The 23,772-nt window shown below is 43.5% G+C and overlaps 1 protein-coding gene across 1 annotated transcript; it reads left to right on the forward strand.

Moving 5' to 3' along the window:
* Positions 1–34: 34 nt before the first annotated feature.
* On the forward strand, positions 35–18,921 carry LOC149473474 (ubiquitin-conjugating enzyme E2 G1-like). Its single transcript, XM_089676626.1, has 6 exons — positions 35–226; positions 9,039–9,141; positions 9,968–10,065; positions 12,083–12,261; positions 17,669–17,759; positions 18,286–18,921. Exons 1-5 carry the CDS (start codon positions 184–186, stop codon positions 17,753–17,755), a joined length of 510 nt encoding a protein of 169 aa, XP_089532752.1. The 5' UTR covers positions 35–183; the 3' UTR covers positions 17,756–17,759; positions 18,286–18,921.
* The last annotated feature ends 4,851 nt before the right edge of the window (positions 18,922–23,772 follow it).

The following is a 23,772-nucleotide window of genomic DNA, read 5'->3' on the forward strand; positions in this document are numbered from 1 at the left end:
CGCTTCACGACAGGCGCTCTGGGGCACCTGCAATGAAAACGTCACGTGAAACAGTGTCCTGCAGCTCAGCTGTGCGTTCCAAAGAAAAGGCGGGGCTTGTGCGTTTCACAAGGCAGCGAAGCCTATAAGGGCGGAAGTGTTACGAGGCGGAGAGCTGAGAAAGGGAAGCGGTATCTGGACATTATGGCAGAGCAAGCCGGCCTTCTGCTCAGGAAGCAGCTAGCAGGTAATGGGGAGGGTGTCCCTTTGTTCTCGGTACATAGACTATTGTCTGGAGGGGACGCGTACACCTCGTCTGGCTGCTGGAGGAGTTTCGCAATCCCTATGCCACGCCGCATTCACGAGACCTCGGTATTTGTTCTCCGTGTGATGTCTGCCTCTCTGTGGCCGCACACATGTCTGAGGGGGCTCCTGATAACTACTCCCAGGAAGCTCTGTACAGGCCGACTGGCTCTACTTCACCCGCACATGTCGGCTGGGATTTAAGTAAAACTAAAGGCTTGTGTTGGGTAACATAAAGGACAATTGTAGGTGGTAACAGTCTCATTGTGGAGATTTCCCTTTACTTCCTGTCCCACAGCCAAAACCGGAAGTGAGAGAAAATCCCTCCAAAGTGAGGACATTTCTGGTAGGTATGGTTGGAAGATTTGCCCTCTTCCTGTTCTAGTGACACCCTCAAAGCTGGGTTTTTCTTTTCACTCTTGGGGATATGGGGCATCAGGACAAATCTTCCCCCTAATAGGGCACATGCAGCAATCACAGCCTCACAATTCCCTGGAATCACCTGGTGCCTGTTTACATCAGCTTCAACATGTGGCATTGGACACACATTTTTGAAACTCTCAATGCCAATCAAAGCTCTTTACACAAAAAGAAGAAAAAAAGCCTACAGTACTGTTCACACTGTTTGCTTTGCTTCCAAAATGATACCCCATCTGACAAAGCTTGCTAACAGCACCTGCAGCGTTTGAGGCTTTTATTCAGGTTTAGCTTTGTTTTGGAGGTATTGCAGGTATGAGATATCCCAGGATGCACTGGGGAACCAACAAGCAAACTGGGAAGACATCATCAGTCACTTCCCATTAATGTGTATATATTCTGGAAGTGTCAGGTGTAGATGTCACCTCTGGTGTACCGTGAGGAGCAGCGAGAAGGTGAGCGGGGACTGGAGTGGAGCAACTAGCAGATGGCACGCATGGTGTACAACATGGGAATGCTATAGTGAAAGGTGAGCAGGGACCGGAGAGAGAGGACTAAGCAGTAGAGGATCAGCAGAGCTGGGGGAGCGGAGCAGGAGAAACTAGCAATGTCACACAAGGCGCACAACATGGGAGCATTATAGCGGGTGCTGAGCAGTGACCAGAGAGGAGGAACAGCAAAGCTGGAGATGCCAATGAGCTGGGGGTCAGCGGGGCTGGAGATGCCAATGAGCTGGGGGTCAGCGGGGCTGGAGATGCCAATGAGCTGGGGGTCAGCGGGGCTGGAGATGCCAATGAGCTGGGGGTCAGCGGGGCTGGAGATGCCAATGAGCTGGGGGTCAGCGGGGCTGGAGATGCCAATGAGCTGGGGGTCAGCCCGGGCTGGAGATGCCATTGAGCTGGGGGTCAGCCCGGGCTGGAGATGCCAATGAGCTGGGGGTCAGCCCGGGCTGGAGATGCCAATGAGCTGGAGGTCAGCCCGGGCTGGAGATGCCAATGAGCTGGGGGTCAGCCCGGGCTGGAGATGCCAATGAGCTGGGGGTCAGCCCGGGCTGGAGATGCCAATGAGCTGGGGGTCAGCCCGGGCTGGAGATGCCAATGAGCTGGGGGTCAGCCCGGGCTGGAGATGCCAATGAGCTGGGGGTCAGCCCGGGCTGGAGATGCCAATGAGCTGGGGGTCAGCCCGGGCTGGAGATGCCAATGAGCTGGGGGTCAGCCCGGGCTGGAGATGCCAATGAGCTGGGGGTCAGCCCGGGCTGGAGATGCCAATGAGCTGGGGGTCAGCCCGGGCTGGAGATGCCAATGAGCTGGGGGTCAGCCCGGGCTGGAGATGCCAATGAGCTGGGGGTCAGCCCGGGCTGGAGATGCCAATGAGCTGGGGGTCAGCCGGGCTGGAGATGCCTATGAGCTGGCACTCTGCTGGACCCCTTTAAAACAAATCAACACGCAGAGTGCATAGCTTCAAAACACCACGGAAGCATGTTGAAGCAGTAGGCACTTCAATGTAAAAGTTAAAGCAAGTGTAAGTGAGCCACTATAGTGCCGCTCAAGGTGCTTTGCTGGTAATGAATCTGGTGTCTCCCAGCCATGTAGAGGTGCAGGCTGTCTTGTACTTGATCCAGAAAGTAGTGAAGATGAGGGAATGACACTGCACACCACTAGCTCAACAGCAGGAGAGGAATGAGCCTGTCCTCAGCCTTGAGTGCCTTTTAAGCCATGCCCCTAGTGCATTTTGCTTTGCCCCAGTGGGTGAAAGGCATCATGATCGTGACGGCTCAGAATTTGCTCAAGGTTGGGGCCATTCTTCTTCCTCCCCACCTGTTGAGCTAGTAGTGTCTCACCCCTCATGCTGTCACAGCCTGTTGGGTGTTCTAATCCCTCTCCAAAAAAGTTTTGGCTTTGGTGATTCTTTAACCACTTGGCAACCGCGCTATAGCCGAGTGACGGCTACAGCATGGTTGTCCAGTTCTGGAAGGGCATCATGATGACCTCCCAGACCGTTCCCTCCCAGCGGCCCACACCCGGCAATCTCCAGCAGCCTTTTACCAGGTGATCTGCTGTGTCCAATGACACAGCAGATCACCGGATAAATGCAGTTGCCGGTTATTGACTTATCAGGGCACTGATGACCTGTGCCCCCCCCCCCCCCAGTCAGCGCCGCCTATCAGTGCCCATCAGTGAAGCCTCATCAATGTACATCAGTGAAGGAGAAAAATTACCTGTTTGCAAAATTTTATAATAGAAACAACTTTTTTTTTTTACTAATTTTTTGCGCTTTTTTCTATTTGTAGCGCAAACAATAAACCACCCAGTGGCGATTAAATACCACCAAAAGCTCTATTTGCGTGAAAAAAAACAATTTCATATGGGTACAGTGCTGTATGACTGCACAATTGTAATTCAAAGTGCGACAGTGCTGAAAATTGGCCTGGGCAGGAAGGGGGTAGAAGTGCCTAGAAGGCAAGTGGTTACAGTTCATCATCCATGTCACATAAGCTGACAGTATGAACTCCTCTTGAATAAGCTATTTAGAGCAGGCTCACAGTAGTGCCCACAGCTAATACTTGACAAGTTACAGGCTTTGGATCGGCAGTGACAGTGATGTTAGCCATGCCTTTTAAGACCTTCTCATCTTGCCATATCTGGACCAGGTATCACTAACACAATTGACAAATCTGCTCTGGATTCAGGAGCAGTGCAGCATCATTGCCACAGCATCACATGAAGCTGCTTTAGGTGGAATCTACAGGTATTTGTGGGACTTTGCAGGGGGATTAAGAGAAACTTAGGTGCACTGGGCAGGGCTGACAACAGGAAGTCAGGAGTACTGATGTTTTGGCAGATCAACAGAAGATGTTAAGAGGGAATATGATTGCAATATACAAATCTTTGGTGATTAGAATTGGGAGGAAACTGCTAAAGGATAAGTTCACCTTTACACCAAAAATAAATGCAAATTTTTTTGCAGGTAAAAGTGCATTTATTTTGTTAGGAGCCTTTAAATCATTTCACAAGCGATCAGCAGATTGCTGATGCCATGCAGGTCTCCTGCAGACTGTAAATGTATCTCCTTGCTTGTATGATACGTCTAATAGGAAGAATCCATGAACTACCACAGCACTGTGGTGTTCATTGAGGATTACAAGCTGACGGCTGCTAAGTCTGTTGGGACCTGTAGTAAATTCATTCAGAGGATTGTGAATGAATGATGCGGCTGAGTGGTCGTGCTGTTTTTGAAAAGTGACAACTAGTATGAGGAACTTCTCCCCTTCTGTCATAGGGATGAGGTGGAGGGGCGGGGGGGACAGCATGCATCTGGTGCAGGATCAGGAACACGTTACGTGTTCCACCTTAAAAATGGGTGGCACATGTAACGTTCCCAAAGGTGAACTTATCCTTTAAAGGCAAATTTGTCTTTATTACATTTTTGCATTACATTTTACAGAACAAAACAAGGAATGACATTTACATACAAGTAAATATACAGAAAGCACAAATGTGGAGATGATCCACGAGCATAAGTGCAAATAGTTCCATACAACAAAAGATAAAAGGATTAACAGCATTTGTTATGGAGGTATACAGAAAGAGTATCCCTGGGTGAGACTTGGGGAGCAAAAAGAAATACCTCCATTTAACTCGGTATATAAACCTAATTAAGAAAAAAGATAAAGGAGTACAGAAAGAAAAGAGAAACCAGTTGTAGAGACAGTAAAGGACACGTGAGAGGGTTGGGAGGTGGGGACTGCAAGGAGCAGAGTCAAATGTCCACCACCAGGACCCCATTGGTGCGCCCCATTGGCCCGCAGCCAAGCATGGACGATAATGTCAAACTGTTGGTCATTGCAAAATGAATTGGGAAGACAAGGCTCAACTCTATTATGACACAACAGGGGAGCACAATCCTCAGAGTAGAGGAGAAATGGAGCCAGACTGACCACAGTAACTTGTGTTTATCGGAGGTTTCATTGGCAAACGCCAACATTTCCACCATACGCAAGATATCATTAAGAGCAGAAACCCACATCGGAAGAGGTGGGGGGTAGTCGTTTTCCAAAAGAGGGATATCAATTGGCAAGCTGCAGATAGAAATGCAACAAACTTTTCTTCTGTGCTGCCAGTGAGTCCATTAATATGGAGAGGAGAGCAATCTCCAGTGAAGAGGTCAAGGACTCACCATAGATCCTGTTGTATACATCAAAAACTTGATGCCAGAAGGGTTGTATCAAGTCACAATCCCACCAAATGTGGAGCTGTGTACCGACTGCTTCAGTACAGCGCCAGCAGAGATTGGATGTAGAAGGAAATATTTTGTGTAGGGAGAGGGTGTCCCTATACAATCGAGAAAGAAGCTTAAAGTTCTTTTCCTGTGAATAACCGGAAATAGACGATTTGAGTGAAATGGAACGACTTAGACCAGTCCTCAGCCAAAATGTCTCGAGCCCACACCCTAGTGAAGGGGGGGGGGCAGTTTGGAGTGAAGAGAATTGTGCAGTTCTTTGTAGAGGGAAGCCAAGACATGTCTCGGTGGTTTCGAGTGGGAACACAACTGCTTAAACTCATAGTGAACGATGAATGTGAGGTAGAACGTGTCTGCAGAATGAGGATAATTGTAAAGTGGTCAGCCAGTCCCAAGGACCTCCGTGAAGTGGAATACCCGTCTGGAGGCAAATAAAATCCCGAGCTACGGGCCATGAGGCATGCAAATAGGGACAGATAGCAGAGGATCCCATCCCTTGTTTAAGAGCGGGGTTATCAAATAAGGATGATAGTGGTTAGGGATCAGAAGTGCAATTACACCTTGTTTATACTAAAGCCGTAGCACAGTGACAGCCAATGGGGACAGGCCGGAGAAACGCTGAAAGTCGTCATAACCCCATGGAAGGGCTCCAAGATCAACCTGGGACAGATCTTGTTCTATCATAGAAGAGGCCTTACGGAAGGGTCTGGGAAACCAGTCAAGCATCCGGGCCAGTAATGCGGCTCTATAGTATAGCTCATTCAAGCAAACCCACCCCTCCCTCGAGTTTTGGATAAGTAACCTATACTTTAACCTTGAACCCTTGATGCCAAATAAATCTGATCGAAATAGAACGCAGAGAGAGAGAAACTCCTAGGTACAGAGATTGGCAGAGTCTGGAAAACATACAGTAACTTAGGCAAGTTATCCATCTTAATGGTGTTAATGCGTCCGAACCAGGGCAAAGCAGAAGCGCCCCACAAAGCCAAATCTTTACGTAAACGTGAAAGCAGGGGTAAATGAGGGAATATAAAGCATTAAGATCTGAGGAAATAAAGACCTCAAGATACGTAATTGCCTTTGGTTGCAATTGAAAAGAGAAATTAGAGTGTAGGTTCGTCAACACATGGTCAGGTAAAGAGATATTCAAAGCCTCCGTTTTAGAGATATTGTTTAAAGTTACTGAATGAACCAAATCTGTGAAACTCGTGGAATCGACAAGGGAGTGAGAAGTGGCTGTCGTATGTAAACTAGAAGGTCATCTGCGTATAGAGCGTTTGTGATGTGAGGAGGGGGTGCGGATGCCCAAGATCGAGTCGTTGGCTCTTATGGCGTTCGAGATATTCCATAACAAAACAAAGGGGAGAGAGGGGTAACCCTGTCTGGTCCCTTTTTGATATGGGGGGAAGGACAAAGAAACCACACTTTTCAGCAGGACAGACGGCGAAGGATGAGAATAGAGGGACATAATGTTAGCGAGGAACCGTGAATCCGGAACCGTGAATCCAGACCTATCTGCTATAGGGTAAGGCGTAGAAAGCACCAGTCAACGCGATCGAACGGTGATCTTATCCTTTTGAACTTATCCTTTTAAACCTAAGGTCTCCAAGGCTAGCCATAGAGGAGTCCATTTTTATTTATTTTTTTTCCGTTCAACCGGTGGGTTGAAAGAAAAATGACTTTCTCTATCCACACATTTGATGTGGATGGGGGAATACTCCCTGCTGAGCCTTTGTATTCTGAGAGCAGACAGACTTCCCTACAGTCACAATACACTGTTTAGCTCTGCCTGGTATAGCTGGTGGTGCTGATTGAGCGGCAAAAAATCCAACAGGGAAGTTGTACAGAAGTCGATCAGTAGATCAACTTCTGTAAACTCACCCTGTCCATACGTGAATTGATACTCAGTCTTTCCCTGCTGAACCAGCCAAATTTAAAGCCATGGATGATTGGGTTAAAGAAAACATGTGACATCACAATGAAGTTGGATGAGAAGTGGTTCATTCTTGCTGTGTAAAGGGGTTCTTTACTGTGAAGAGTGTAGATATTAGTTCTAAAGGCTCAGGGTTTTTTATCTTAATGCATTCTCTGCATTAAGTTAAAAAAACTTGCTGTGCGACAGGTCCCCCCTCACCACCCTTATACTTGCCTGAGTCTGATCGCGATTTAGCACTGTGCATGAGCATGGCTCTCTCCCCCTCCTCACAGGGCAGATTGATGGCAGTGGGAGCCACTGGCTCCTCCTGTTAAATCGGTCATTTTTCGGGGATCTTCTTGATTCTTTTCTTCTCGTTTCTTTTCTATCTGTCATGCTGGAAAATGTACAAAAAACGGCAGTTTTTCGTAACGCATTGGTGGCAGCATCCATGGCAGCAATGACCGATATTTTTTTTTATTTTTATCGGCCGATAAACGGCCTGTCTATGGCCAGCCTAATAAATAATTTAAAAATTTTTTTTTTTTTTTTTAAAGCACCCGCGTCCCCATGCACAAAGGCGAACACTTGTGTCAGTCCTGTACACATGCAAACCACAATCTGCCCACACATGTGATGCATCACTTGAGAACGTCAGATCATGGCCATTAATTCTAGCACCAGACCTCTGTAGGTCTAAGGTGGTAATCTGTAAAGGCTGTTAAGTCTCCTATGGATATTAAAATGTTTGTTGCCACTGCACGGGTGTATGCAATTTTAAAGCATTTTGTTTGGTATCTGTTTACTCAGCATAACATCATTTGGGTTTAGTTTTTGTTTTTTTGTTTTTTGCATTAAAATTCAAAAATATTTTTCAAAAAAAGTTTGGGGTTCTAAGATTTTCTAGCAGTTTAAGCTCAACCCGTTATATTTTCCATCTTGGTAAAACTCATCAGGACAAGCAGATATTCATGAGCGACAAGTAGATTGGAATCCCAATTTAGTCCCTTGGACAAGTAGTTTTTTAATTTTCACACCCCTGGTAGTACCTTGACAGCTTGTCAGAATGGTTAGCTAAACATATTGTGATATTTCATTAAGCTACAAATGTTACTTGATAAGAGTACTTGGAAAGAACTGAGCTTCCAGTGTTGGCTTACCTGGGATCTTAATTTGAAGATCGAGATTTTTTTGTGATGAGAAGAATGCAGACAGTATTGCTATACCATCCTCTCTCCCTGGCCTCAATGAGCTTGCAATCTATAGCAGGGCTTGACAAATTTTTCTTTGAATCTAGGAGTCTGCTAAAGTTAGGAGCCATGTGCCTGTAATTGCATTTTCAGGGCTTCGGGGAAGTGGAATAGAACAGAAATAGGAACAGTAAAATTGACAGCCCCATATATTTAGCAAAGAGACAATACAATCCAGCAAAGTAACATTCCAGTCCAGCAAAGAGATTTTCCAAAAACCTCAGCTCACAGGTAAAGAAATTGTGCAGCAGCAGTGTAGCACCTACCCATTCAATGGGCAAGCTGGTCCACAAAACACTCTTCACTGCCACTGACCAAATAAACTCCGATCCCGGCTTAGTTATGCAAGATGTATTCTGTTTGACTGAACCGCACTCCACCACTGGTTACATGACCCCCGACACTCTGCCCACCTGCTGCCGGCTAAACAAAGGAAACTAGCAAGAGCGGGCAGCTCAGGACACCAGGCGCAGTCAAGGAGTGACAAGACAGGCTGATGCTAAGTGAGTGCACGGCACACTCAGGAATCGAGACAGCAGATGTGGAACAGTGAATGGGCTGACAAAAGCCCAGGTGCCAGGATGAAATGTCTAGTCGCCATGGCAACCTGGTGCCTGGGGATTTGTTGAGCCCTGATCTAAGGTCCCTAACTCACATTCATACATACACATGCCAGGGCCAATTTAGACAGGGGCAAATTAACTTGGCAGCATGTCTTTGGAGTGTGGGAGGAAACCCATGAAGGACAGGGAAAACACTCCTTCAAACTCTGTGCAGATAGTGCTGTTTGGATTTGAACAGACAACCCTAGTGCTGCTAGGTCAGCATGTTAACCACTTAGCCACTATGCCGCCTAATAAAATAAAAGGTCATCCTGACATCTACATAGATCTATAATTTAGCACTTTTAACATATTATTTTTTTTTTCTTTCAGAACTGAATAAAAACCCAGTTGAAGGTTTTTCTGCAGGACTCATTGATGATGATGATATCTTTAAATGGGAAGTGCTTGTTATTGGGCCTCAAGACACATTATTGTAAGTCTTTGCATTTCTCAGCACTGTTCATGTTCCTGATTAAAGTGGTGTTTAACCCAAAAACAGAAATGTATTAAATTGGAGCTCATCAATTCTTAGATGTGGTGGCTGCCTTTGCTTTTTAGGCGCTTCTTTATTTTGACCTTGTGATCTGGTCAGAAACTTTCTCGGTTTCTTTTAACAGACCAAGCTGACCAGACAAAGCAGGTAGAGGGCTGAGCCAAACAGTCTACACGGACAGTGGGGCTTACAGTGATCAGCTTTTTTTCATTTGTTTTATCTTTATAAACCGCGAACAGTTTTTTTTGTTCCTTTTGGGAGAAAGTATTCTCTAAATTCAGCTTCAAGCCCATCTAAATCTGCTAGCCAAAAAAATCTTATGCCTGTTCCGTGTTTAATATTTTTCCAGCTGTGTATTGAGATGACACTGTAGTGTTGACTGCCAGTTTGGGAGGTAGCAGCAGTAGGCTGAGCTGTGTGGAATACTTGCACACATAGCCAAATACAAAGATTGGTACATGAGGTTCCAGTTTATAGTTAGAAGATCTCAGATCAATTTAGCCTTTTCGGGGAAAATGGAAGAGTTAAAGTGATGCTAATGTTCAAAAAAACCAAGGTTTTCTTTACCTTAATGCACTCTATATAATCCCGGGGGGGGGGGGGGGGGATATTGTCTTGTGTTTTTTGGGTGGGTGTTTGGTGTAATGTGTTTGTTTTTTGGAACAAGATATTTCCAAATGTATGTTGGGTTCATTGTGTTCTCTAAATGCATTTTCATACTATTTGAATACAGTGTTTAATTACCTGTTCACACATATTTTTTCAGTGAGGGTGGCTTCTTTAAAGCGTATCTTACATTTCCAAAGGACTATCCTTTGCGGCCTCCTAAAATGAAATTTATCACAGAAATCTGGCATCCGAATGGTAAGTATTGGTGCCGGACTCTTACTACTTTGTGGTAATACATTTACACTAAAAAATGATTAGTAATGTTGTTGCAGAATGCCTAAACCCTTTCACTGCCACAAGTGTGGCATACATTGGTGGTACACAACCTCCCGACTGCTGCAGCAGTCTTGTGTAATTCTGACAAGTTGGCGGTTTTGGAATTGATTCAGCAACTGTACAGCAGCCAGATTGTGTCCATTAGGAGAAAGTATAGGAGATTAAAGTTACACCCAAGCATTATGCCCCCCAAAAGCCTCCCTATACAAAAGAATGTAAATGTGTTGGTGGCTGTATAAGAAAGTCATACGCTACATAAATGGCATGTTGCCACAACCAATATTTTTGGTTAAATGTAAACTGACCTTTTAAGGGCTTTTAAGGCATCCAAAGTTTGGGTACCGAAGTTTGTCATTTCATGGGTGTGTGCAATTTTAAGGCTTGATATGTTTATCTTTTACATGGCACACCCTTGCTTATAGTTTCCAAAAAATCTGGTATATTGTAATATATGCTTCATAAACCCCTGTTCTAACATCGTGTGACAAAGTTTGAACTACCACAAATTTATTTTTCATGGGATCGGTTTTCCATAATACGCTTGGAGGTTTAGTACGAACATTATTTTTTAAAAGCATATCTGGTCAAAATTTTTAAAATCATTCTTTTCCATGCTGTATTTAATTTGTTGTTTTTTTTTTTCCTAGCCTACACTTATTTATCTGCATGATCTTGCAGTTTGTAAACTTTGTGAAGATCTTTGTGAGGAATTGGGTGTTTAATAGGTATTCGAGTTCCAGAAAATATTGGTCATGGAGATGATGGAATTCAAACATCTTTCAACCAAGATTGACACTTTTCCTATTGAATCTAATTAAAATGTGTGAATCCTGGGTGAAGGATATTTAGAAAGACCCTATGTATACACTCTACATATGATCCTGAAAGTTGGTAAGAGTTGGGTCTTGTTCACATGGGTGTACCAAACTGTACACTCAAGGGCCCTCTTCATCCACACTGGATGCACAGATGTTAATGAGGCTGCAGGCTGTTGAAATTGACAAGTGGCTGACTGCACAGATCTCCAGGTGCATCCTGGAGTGTACATCCGTATGGGTCCATTGCACAGAATAGTAAAACTGTGTTAAGATCTGTGCTTGGACCTGCACTGCTATACACTCTAGGGCAGCAATGGGCAAACTACGGCCCGCGGGCCGTATACGGCCCGGCGGACCTTTTAATCCGGCCCGCGGAGCTAGACTCCCGCTAGGCTCCTCTCACAGTCCGCCCTGAAGACCGGTGTAGCATGAAAATCTGTCTCCTATGAGGGTCTGTCCCCCTCGACGTATCTGCTCATGTGCCGGAGATCGCCGATCGGCTGCTAATGCCTGAAACTAGCACATGCGCAGATACGTCGAGGGGGACAGATCCTCATAGGAGACAGATTTTCATGCTACACCGGAACGGCGTGGGAACACGGCGAGAGGAACGCGCGGAGCAAAGGTAAATGAATTGACACAGGGGGGACTTGGGGACTTAATATGGGGGAATGAATTACTATAGGGGGGATGAATTACTATAGGGGGGATTAATTACTATGCTTACTATGGGGGAATATTACTATACTTACTATGGATGACACATACACATCATTCATCTACTCTTGGTCCAGCCCCCGGGTCCAATATATGAACCCATTGCGGCCCTCAAGTCAAAAAGTTTGCCCACCCCTGCTCTAGGGTGCTGTTGGAGATCTGTGCAACCTGGCTGCATGTCATTGATTTAAATACTGTTGACAAAAGGCTGCACAGAACTGTCCAGTGTGGATGAAGACTGTTCTGAGTGTACAGATCGGTACATCTGTATGGATGAGGCCATGCTGAGTGGCTTGTACTTCTAAAACAAAAGCTCCAATTATTTTGGGTTTCCATATCAGAATGGAGAAATAAGATGCATTCACTAATGTGCTGTGCTGTGCTTTTGTTGTTTTTGCCAGTTGCCAAGAATGGTGATGTCTGTATATCCATCCTCCATGAGCCAGGTGAAGATAAATTTGGGTATGAAAAACCAGAGGAGCGATGGCTGCCTATACACACAGTGGAAACCATCATGATCAGTGTTATTTCTATGCTTGCTGACCCAAACAGTGATTCTCCTGCCAATGTAGATGCTGCAGTAAGTGTCTATCTTCAGCTTATGAAGTCCCCTGCCACCTTTTTACTGTGAGGATGAACAATAAAGATACTTTTGAAAACTTGCTAATTTTGGGAATGGCATAGCTAGTTTAGGACAATGTTGAAGTTTTCATTGGTCATCCAAGGATCCTTGATAGATGAGCAGTGAATGGTCTCCAGAATGGCAGAGCAGGTCTCGCTAAATGTGGCTGAGGCTTCATTCACATGGGCATACTTGAGCATATCTCTGTGTGAGGGCTGTTTGTGAGTGCACACTGCTACGTTCTGGGACCTGAACCCACACAGCCATCAAATTGGGAGCAGTGGTTGTCTGTGTAGCTGCAGTGTCCCTATTGACATGAATGGGACTGCCTGCGCAGAGATTCATGAACACCTGTGCATTCCAATGTGGGCAATCATGACACTCAAACGGGCTTATGCTTAAGTACACCCGTGTGAATGAAGCTTTACTATTAGCTGAACTGTATGGTGTTTGAAAGTATATCTAAACCCAAATACCCATATTGCAGCCTACAGTCCTTAGATGTGGTGATTGCATTAGTGGTTTGGTTTTGCTTTTTTTCCTGGTAATCCTGGCTTTACATACAATTTAGCAGTCTTTTGTGGGGGATTAGCATTTTGGATGCTCATTGTGTATAATTTGATTATAGTCTGATTCTAGAATAACTAGGCGGGGTGCTGGGCAAAAACAACTTTGGTTTGTATAGTTTCTGAAGCAGTTAATGTGACATTTTAACACACATTTACTGTAGATTAAGAAGTCACTAATTTAAAACACATGCACCCTTGAAAATGGGTGGCTAAACACATTCAACAAAAATGCTGGCATCTTCCTCTGCCCTAAACTAGAGTATAGCAGCGCAGAGCCATTCACATCTGTGGGAGGCTGTACACTATAGCTGAGTTGCCTGGGTGGGGAAGGACTCCAGCATTTTATGCTAAATGAACTCAGCTGCCCATGTCCAAGGACCCTAAAATGAAATGTGAAAATCTAAACCTTTTGAAGAATTCCCCAACTAACTTTTTAATGTATAACCCTACATATACATTTCTAAACACTCATCTTTTCCAAACAATCCCAAATCTGCAAATTTTGCCCCATTTTTAAGATAAAACTAGGATACTTTAAGCGTATTTCTTGCACGAAATGTAAAGGGAAATCGACTTTTTGCTAGTAAAAGTGAATTTCTGATCTTAAGTTTTTTTTTTTTTCTAAAGGGAATGTCCATAAAATCCTACAAAGTTGTTAGATTAAAAAGGCACAAGTCAATCTAGTTCAACAAACAGAAAAAATACATGAAGATAAACTATATGCATAATCCCATACCTACAGTTGATCTGAGTCTTTCTGGCAAGACTTCTCTGGACTGTAGATTGGTGTACCTGGGTCCCACTGATTTCCACCAGTTTTGTGCTGATGGCTCTGCTGGACATATTCTAATATCAAAGGGAAGCAAGTATGACGCCTTTCATCTGCTGCATTGTTTCCATGGCCGACCACTGTCTGCAGTACTCAGTGATGCCCATTTCTTTGTGCTTCAGAAGTGCTTGAATGCCCTTTTTCTTATAGCTTCTCTAAAGCTGGCCATACATTATACAATTTTCTTGTACAATTTTCCTTTAGATTTACCAAAAAACATATGATATGAGGTCAAACCTAAACGCTTTCAATTGCTATGAAATCAGGCAGGCCCTTGCACTACATATTTGAACTTTAAATCTAAAGGAAATTGAACAAGAAAATTGTATAATGTATGGCCTGCTTAACGTTGGATGTGAGCCATTATTTTTAGCTTTTTAAACTTCTTTCCTGTTGAAATACACTGCTCAAAAAAATTAAAAAACACTTTGAAAACACATCAGATCTCAATGGGGAAAAATTTAATGCTGAATATCTATACTGATATGGACTGGGTAATGTGTTAGGAACGTAAGGATGCCCCATCGTTTGTTTTGTGTTTTTTTTTGTTGTTTTTTTGGGGTGTCTTTGAATTGTCTTCTGTAGGTTGACAATTTTCATTGTCATCAAAGTGAAAAAATGTAGCAGGCTAGTCCATTTTGCTGAAATTTCATTGCAGCAACTCAAAATGGTAGTGAGTAGGTTGTTTGACTCCCATGTGCTTGTATGCATGCCGGACAACGTCGCAGCATGTTCCTAATGAGACGAAAGATGGTGTCCTGGGGTATTTCTTACCAGATCTGGACCAGGGCACCACTGAGCTCCTGGGCAGTCTGATGTGCAACCTGGTGGCGTCGGATGGACCGAAACTTATCCCAGAGGTGTTCTATTGGATTTAGGTCAGGTGAGCGTGGGGGCCATTCAGTGGTGTCAATGCCTTCATCCTCCAGGAACTGCCTGCATACTTTCACCACGAGGCCAGGCATTGTTGTGCACCATGGGGAACAAAGGACCCACTGCACCAGCGTAGGGTTTGACAATGGGTCCAAGGATTTTGTTGCAATACCTAATGGCAGTCAGAGTGCCATTGTTTAGCCTGCAGAGGTCTGTGTCCCTCCATGGATATGCCTCCCCAGACCATCACTGACCCACCACCAAAACGGTCATGCTGAACAATGTTACAGGCAGCATAACATTCTCCACGGCGTCTTCAGACCCTTTCATGTCTGTTACATGTGCTCAGGGTGAACCTTCTCTCATCTGTGAAAAGCGCAGGGCGCCAGTGCCGGAACCTACCAATTCTGGTGTTTAATGGCAAATGCCAATTGAGCTCTATGGTGCCAGGCAGGGAGCACAGGGCCCGCTAGAGGATGTCTGTTTCTGATTGGTCATTTTGTAGGGCTCTGGCAGTGCTCATCCTGTTCCTCCTTGCACAAAGGAGCAGATACCGGTCCTGCTGATGGGTTAAGGATCTTCTACGGCCCTGTCCAGCTCTCCTAGAGTAACTGCCTGTCTCCTGGAATCTCCTCCATGCTTGAGACTGTGCTGGGAGATGCAACAAATTTTCTGGCAATGACATGTATTGATGTGCCATCCTGGAGGAGTTGGACTGCCTGTGCAACCTCTGTAGGGTCCAGGCATGGCCTCATGCTACCAGTAGTGACACTGACACTAGCCAAATGCAAAACTAGTGAAAAAGTCAGAAGAGATGAGTAGGGAAAAAATGTTAGTGACCTCCACCTGTAAAACCATTTCTGTTTTGGGGGTAGTCTCCTTGTTGCCTATCTAGTCCATCTGTTCAGCTTCAGTTGCTTTGGTATTAATGAAGTTAACAACCCCCTCTGCTACTTTACTGACCAGATCAATATCCCAGGAGTTTATTTGACTTGATGCTATACTCTGATTAAAAAGTGTGGCATTAAATGTTTGTTTGTTTTTGTTTGTTTTTTTTTTTAGCAGTGTATAATTAGCAGTTTTTGCACAGTTTTTGACACGTTGCTGTTTCTGCTCTGCTGCCTTCGGTAAGAATAACTCCTCCCAGTTGAAGTCTGCAGTCAATAATCACTGTTCTTAATAAATACAGAAATTGTTTTTTGTTGGGGGGGGTTTCCCCCCTACCTTAACTTTCATCTTGTATAGATCATTAATTTGGCAGAGTGATCACAAAACAGCCTATGGATAGAGCTGTAGTACTGAAAACAGAAGTGTATTCTGAAGGAGATTGTACAGATCTACTATAAACTATGTAGAGCAAGGGCCTGCTAGATTGGATACAGAGCAAATGGGCAGATAAGATTTTCCAGAACTATGGAATAGGTGGGCCCTCCTATTCCATAGTTCTGGAAAATCTTAAGGAAATTGTACAGAGATTGCACAATCAGATTGCATAGCGTATGGCCATCTTTATACAAGTACATAGGAGGGAGGGGTTTGGAGCGTTTATGCTTGATTGGGCTGCCCCACACAACAATCGCCCAAATAAGCTCCAGCAATGGGCTGTGCTACATGTGGCTCATGGGACATTTTGGTGTTGTGTGTTTTTTGCTGCACGCTTTGCTGCATTTTGTCACTCATTTTTTTTCCACATGACAAAATGTGTGCTCATTTATGTTTGGTGTGCAGTTAACAAGTAATGGAACCAAAAGCACAACAAGTTAATTTTAGGTGTATAAAGGTGGCCATACACTAAAATCTGATTGTACAATCTGTATGATCTCCATTTTTTAGATTTACCAAAACTATATAATGGGAGGAGACGCCATCTATCCAATCATTCTGTAGCCAATCAGGCAGGCCCTTGCACAACATAGTTGATTGTAGATCTAAAGAAGATTGTACAATCAGATTGTATAGTGTATGGTGAGCTTTACAGAACTCAGAACACACTTCTGTTTTAATTACTACAGCTCTATCCACATAGGCTGTCATCTGATCGCTCAGCACACTCTCATCTTGCATAGATTGTTCATTTGGCAGTTGAGGTATAAAAAAAGATGCCTGTGTATTTAGTAAGAACAGTGATCACTGATTGCATTTCATTTATAAAAGTGCACCTGGAAGTGAGTAGTAGGTAGGAGGGTAGATGATGCCGGGTGTGTGCGAAGGTCATCTCCTATATTGTGATCTCTAACTTGCAGGGCATTGTTTCCTCTTGTACCATATTGTATTGTAACTGTAATGTCTGCCTTCATTTTGTAAAGTGCTGCGCTAACTGTTGGTGCTATATAAATCCTGTATAATAATCTGGTCAACTCCTTCCTGTGTCATGACCCTAAACCTAAAGTCTGTCCAAGAAGTAATGGAGAAGTGTTTTTGGGGTTTTTTTTGGTTTTTTTTATACAGCCATGTGGACACTGGAGGGGAAGGGTGTGTAGAATAAATGGAAAGCTTTTTTTTTGGAAAGCCTTTTAATTACTGCAATAATACACACTGTAACTGCTATATTGATACATAAGGGAGCTGGAATTGAGGTGAAAAAAGTGAACCAAGTTGAACTTGGCCTTTACTTTCCTACATGCAGCCCCCCCCCCCCCCCCCCGTATAATTACCTGGAGCCCAATCTCAATTCAGTGTTGTGCGTTCTCTCCTCACTGGATAGAGGCAGCAGTGGGAGGTATTGGCTCCTGCTGCTGTCAGTCAGACCCAGAGAGCAGGGGGTGGGGCTGAGCCGCACTATCAGTGGGGTACTTCACCGGGGCAAGAGTCAGAAGTTGTAGGGGACCCAGGAAGAGGATCTGGGCTGCTCTGTGCAATACTATTGCTCAGAGCAGTTAAGTATGACATGTAAAAAAAAAAAAAAAAAACTAGGTTTACAATCGCTTGAACACTTGGATGGCTTGCAGCAACAAACTAACTTTGAATACACCCATATGCAGCTTTACCCATAATGTTTCAGCACCATCATACAAGGTCATCTTTAACACTGAGATCACGTCTCACCTAGATGAATAGGCTGTCTGTTAAACCTGCATCTTCTCTTGCTTTTCAGAAAGAGTGGCGGGAAGACCCAAATGGTGAATTCAGGAGGAAAGTTGCTCGCTGTGTTAGAAAAAGTCAAGAAATGGCATTTGACTGATTTAGTAAGTCTACATATTTTGAATTCTGGTAAAGCCTATCTGAAACTTAAGTGGAAAGTACACAAACCTTTTTAATGGTGAGCCAAACACTTGTACTAAGTCTGTATAGTCCTACTATTGCTCCGCAGCTCTGGCTGAAAATTCAAGGAATAGTCAGGCTGAATGGAAAGATGCATCTGTTTCATTACAGCTGTCACTGTGCAGTGCTTCTATGCCTTTTTTTTTTCCTTTTTTTTTTAGCATTTTTAAAGGCGAACTCAACTATTTTTTGCACCATATTATGTACATAGGATGTAACATGGCACCATTATGTGCATTTATTTTCTAAAGGTGATTTGTCTTTTAAACTTAGACATTTCATGGGCCTGAGTCTTTAGGGTCCCGCAACTTGGAAAATTTCTAAAATTTGCACCCTATACAGTTACTCTGCATTGGTTACCTTCCCCAACAGATATACTTTAAATAGTGGATCTTCAATGTATATTAAGCCTTTTATTTTGTCAGATTGCTAACTTCTCTCTTCTTTCAGGGCATTACAAGAAGCCTGTCTACATTGGATGAGCAATAGCATTCACAGGCAGAAGCAGAGTCCTGCTCGCAGCGTGTGGCATCTCACTGACCTCTATTCTAGCCTCAAGTGGACAGTTTACTGTTTAATAAATTATAGGATAGACTTCTGTTTTAACTGCAAAACTGCAGACTGATCTTCAATCTTTATCAGGATCCTTATTTATTCAGATATATATTTTTGCATATGTCTTTTTATAAAGGTGAAATTGCTTTCTTTACTGCACTAACCCTTATATTAGGTAAATCTCCATCTGTCTCTAGCAGTACCATATCTGTTCACCACATGAAAAATAGGACTTATTTCATCTAGTGTTTCACATAGCAAAAAATAACATCACTGTGCACTGCTTGGCAAGGTCTAAACTGGCCAGAAATTGGAATGCTAGAATATTTTTTACATTTGCTGCTGCACATGAATTGGGCATTGCAGAGCCTGAATTCAGCAAGAATGAGCTATGGGCTGTAATTGGATATGTTGGTAGTTGCTTTATTTTTTAACCATGTTTACGCAGTAGAATTTTTTTTATTTTGTTTTTGTTTTGTGAAGCATTTACTTGGTTATAAAATTAAACTATTTTTGAGATGTTTTGATAAACTGCGTAATGTTTTTTAATTTTCAGGATTTGGTTTTCAAAGTGCAAAGCAGATTAAAAATTTGACTTAATACAAAACCTTTTCTTCTGTTTTGTGGCTGGAACCTTTGGGTTTTTGTTTACTGTCACCACTAAGGAAATCTCCCCTTTTTTGTTTTTCTTGGTCCACATAGGCAATGTACTTCCACAGCAGGCTCACATCAGCGCACTGCGGTTTAGCCACAGCACAAATGTATGTGTGGTTTTAGGTGCACTCTCATTGAGTTTTTAGACCGTGTGCTTTCATGAAAGTGCATAACTGCATGCCATCTCTTCTGTACGCTTTCACAAAACCCAAGCTCTAATACGTCAATGGTAATGCACCTAAAACTTGTTAGAACAGGCAAAAGGGAAGGATAGAGAATAGCAGTGTGACCTTATTGCAAGAAGTTAACTGCACAGGAGTGAGAAACCTGAAGACAAGTTTATTCATTATGACAATTTCTTCAAAACACTTCAATTTGGCAGATGAGTTACAAGAAGGGAAAAGATAGAGCCTTTGGATATGTGATCCCCTGATTAGGAAGGCAAATTGCTTTTAATTAGTAGATATATAGGATAAAGATTATCCCAGCTTGACTGCATGTACCAGGGAATAAACTAACAGAGGGTGAATGCCTTTCTGTTACAAAAGGTGCCTCACCGAGGTCCAGATTGCTACGCATGGTTGGGAGCTTTCCAATCGTGATGGATGTGACTGCCAATCATAGCAGTCACATGACCCTAAACCCTGCCCTCCCGACCGACATCCCAAACCCTTTAAAGGGCTGGGAAGTGTCAGCACCAAAAAGTTAATGACTTCTAAGTCCCATATAAACTTGCCCTGGCTGACAATTCAGTGCATGTAAGGGAAGAAAGTAATTTTCTCCATGCACCACCACTTGCCCCTGTGTTTTTTTTTTTTTTTTGGTTTTTTTTTTTGGGGGGGGGTTTTGTGCAGTAAGTCCTGCGAGCAAGAATGCGAAGGTCATTGAAGGAGCAGCCTTTGTCCCACAGTGAACTTGGAGGCAGGAGCAGAGGGAGCTGCTTGTCACAAAGCTATGTGCATTAAAGGACAGAGTTGGCTAGAAGTGGGCACACGAGTGGCCACACAGCACACTAAAAGAGGAGAACCACTACAAACAGGAAGATGGGGGAAGCAGTAATGGGGCTGGTGGAATAAGATAGTGTTGTTTTGTTGTTTTTGGATGAGAAACGGCTTCTAATGTAAGTGAACCTGCTTTGCAAAAAATATATATATAAAAAAAAAAAATTTTAAGTATAAACTCGCCTTTATAGAAAAATGTAAAGGTGCACACTCCCAACCCCCCTGGTCCCTGCTGTACTTCAGGTGTTGCTGATCTGTCAGTGCTCAGTCCAGCATCTGGGTTTTTAAAGTCCCTGCTCTGCCCCATGTAGAGCTTCTGAGATGGACCATATTGATTCTGAATTTTCAGCACCTTGACAGTGAACATATTTGGTCTGTACCAGAAGCACTGCATCCTGGAGGTGAGTATAGAGGGGCTATGTCCTGTGTTCACATTTCACTTTTGTGTTTTGTTTTTTTTTTTTTTGTTTTTCTTTGTAGAGGTGAATGAACCATTTAATGTACAGAAGCCATTCTCCCTACAGTAGCTTTTATAGAAAAGCATGTATTTACATGGAGGTTGTTGGAGGAACCACTGAGCACTCTGGGGTTGGTTTCTTTTGTCAACCTTAAAGGAAAAGTTCACCTTTTGATAAAAAAAGGGCATTTTGTCCGCTAGTAGGGGGGAGAGAAATTATACCCTGCTTGCTGTCAAAGCACAGAAAGGGGGGGTTCCAGTGGTTTCATATGTTTCACCCTATGAAAGGTAAACTTATCCTTTTAAAGGGAACCTGTGCTGTGAAAACTTGCCCCGAAGAAGACAGACAGCAAAGTACTTATCACCACTATTGTCTGCATCCTCCTTGCAGGGGAGCTCTTCCCTATCCCTGACTTGCTGTTCCTTGCTCTGCACTGATCTCTGGTTGGAGAAGACTATCTTGGGTAGAAAAGCAGAATTTTGCTTCCTCATGTCAGAGCTCCCCACCTGATGGGGGGGCACGGCAGCAGTGCAATTGTCCTGCAAAAAGTAGGAACCATAGACTACGCTTGGGTCCACAAGACTATGCAGGGAGGTGCATACAATGCAGGAGATTCTTGCCCTGTAGCACCTTTTATGTACAGCTGCCTCTCCAGCAGAGAGGACAGTAATCACTACAGTAGTGACATTGGCAGATATTACTTCTTTAATTGTAGTGATGCTGCAGAGCTTCAGATCTCACACTTCAGATATATAGCTATGAGGGTGGAGGTATAGTAGTGTCTAACTGCGGTGTGCCCTGGGCTTTTTTTTTTTTAAAGACATTCAGGACAAAAAAAATTGTAACTAGCATTGCTCTAGAAGATGGAAAACCTTCATCCTTTTTAAAAGTAGAACTGATATCAGAAAGTGAAGTGTATCACCAGATTCTCTATTTCCTTCTAATCCAAAGCTGGTCCACAGCTCATTTTGATCTCTGCCTGGAGGACAAAAGACATGAAGATAAATCTGGTCACTGTCATCACTGAGCTTCCAGGTATAAAAAGAAGTGTACACCACTCATAGGTCCCAGGGCAAGGACTGGGATTTAAGCTTTTATTTTTTTTAAAACCACTACACAATTTGTCTTCATTGAGATTTTTATGAAAATTGTCCCTCTGTTCCCCTCTCTACACACCCACCCACTCCCCACCACTTTTCTCCACATCAATTCTGTGCTACCACTTTCCAGTCCATACTGATAATGGGTTCTCCATATTCCATCCATTCATAATGAACACTGTGCACTTGTCTCCTCTCATCACAATAACACCCCCCAACCTACAGTTAGGTTCATATATATTTGGACTCAGGTACTTACCAAAACATATAGAGTTGTATAATGGATGTGGGCTGCAAGTGCACACTCAGGTTTAATTTGAGAGTATGTACAGCCAAATTGGAAGAAGGGTTTAGGAATTACAGCTCTTAAAGAGTAGTCCGTCTCCCCCCCCCCCCCCGGGGCCCAAATGTACGTTGATAATTTACTCAAAAGCTGTTTCATGGCCAGGTGTGGGTTAAATCTTTTTCTTCATCAAGCAGGTAAAAGGTCTGGAGAGTTCTAAGTTTGGTATTTGCATTTGGAATCTATTGCTGTGAACCTACATCATGTGTTCAAAGGAGCTGTCTGTACAAGTGAAACAAGCAATTGTAAGGCTTAAAGACTAAACAAATCCATCGGAGAGATAGCAGCAACATTAGGAGTGGCCAAATCAACAGTTTGGTACATTCTGAGGAAAGTAGAATGCACTGGTGAACGCAGCAACATAAAAAGGCATGAACGTCCACAGAAGACAACAGTGGTGGATGATCGCAGGAGCCTCTCTATGGTAAACAAAAACCTATTCACAACATCCAGACAAGTGAAGGACACTCTCCAGGAGGTGGGAGTATCATTATCAAAGTCTACAATCAAGAGAAGACTTCACAAGAGCAAATACATAGGGTTCACCACAAGGTGCTAACCATTCATAAGCCTGAAGAATAAAGCCAGATTAGACTTTGTCTAAAAAAAACAGACCAGTTCTGGCAAAGCATTCTTTGGATGAATGAAACTAAGATTAATCTGTACCAGAATGATGGGAAGAAAAAAGTGTGGAGAAGGCTTGGAGCAGCTCATGATCAAAAGCACACAACGTCATCTGTAAAACATGGTGAAGGCAGTGTGATGTCATGGGCATGCATGGCTTCCAGTGGCACTGGGTCATTGGCGTTTATTAATGATGTGACAGAAGACAGAAGCAGCCGGATGGATTCTGCAGTGTTTAGAGATATACTGTCAGCCCAGATTCAGCCAAATGCAGCAAAGTTGATTGGACTGTGCTTCACAGTACAGATGGACAATAATCCCAAACACACTGCAAAAGCAACCCAGGAGCATTTGAAGGGAAAAAAAGTGGAATATTCTGCAATGGGCCGAGTCAATCACCTGATCTCAACCCAATTGAGCATGCATTTCACTTGCTGAAGGCAAAACTAAAGACAGAAAGACCAACAAACAAAGAACAACTGAAGACAGCTGCAGTTAGATCCTGGCAAAGCATCAGAAAGGAGGAAACTCAGTCTTTGGTAATGTCCATGGGTTCCAGACGTCAGGCAGTCATTGCCAGTAAAGGATTCCCAACAAGTTATTAAAAATTAACATTTTATTTATGATTATACAGTATCTCCCAGAAGTGAGTACACCCCTCACATTTTTGTAAATATATCTTTTCATGTGACAACACTGAAGAAATGACACTTTGCTACAATGTAAAGGAGTGATTGTACAGCTTGTATAACAGTGTAAATTTGCTGTCCCCTCAAAATAACTCAACACAGCCATTAATGTCTAAACAGCTGGCAACAAAAGTGAGTACACCCCTAAGTGAAAATGACTAAATTAGGCCCAGTTAGCCATATTCCCTCGCTGATGTAATGTGACTCGTTAGTGTTACAAGGTCTCAGGTGTGAATGGGGAGCAGATGTGTTAAATTTGGTGTTATTTCTCTCACTTTCTCATACTGGTCACTGGAAGTTCAACATGGCACCTCATGGCAAAGAACTCTATGAGGATCTGAAAAAAAGAATTGTTGCTCTACATAAAGATGGCCTAGTCTATTAGAGGATTGCCAAGACCCTGAAACTGAGCTGCAGCACTGTGGCCAAGACCATACAGCGGTTTAACAGGACAGGTTTCACTCAGAATAGGCCTTGCCATGGTCAACCAAAGAAGTTGTGTGCACATGCTCA

Source organism: Staurois parvus, unplaced genomic scaffold, assembly GCF_062004578.1.
Source record: "Staurois parvus isolate SC_StPar_1 unplaced genomic scaffold, SC_StPar_1.0 ptg000014l, whole genome shotgun sequence".
Lineage (NCBI taxonomy): Eukaryota > Metazoa > Chordata > Amphibia > Anura > Ranidae > Staurois > Staurois parvus.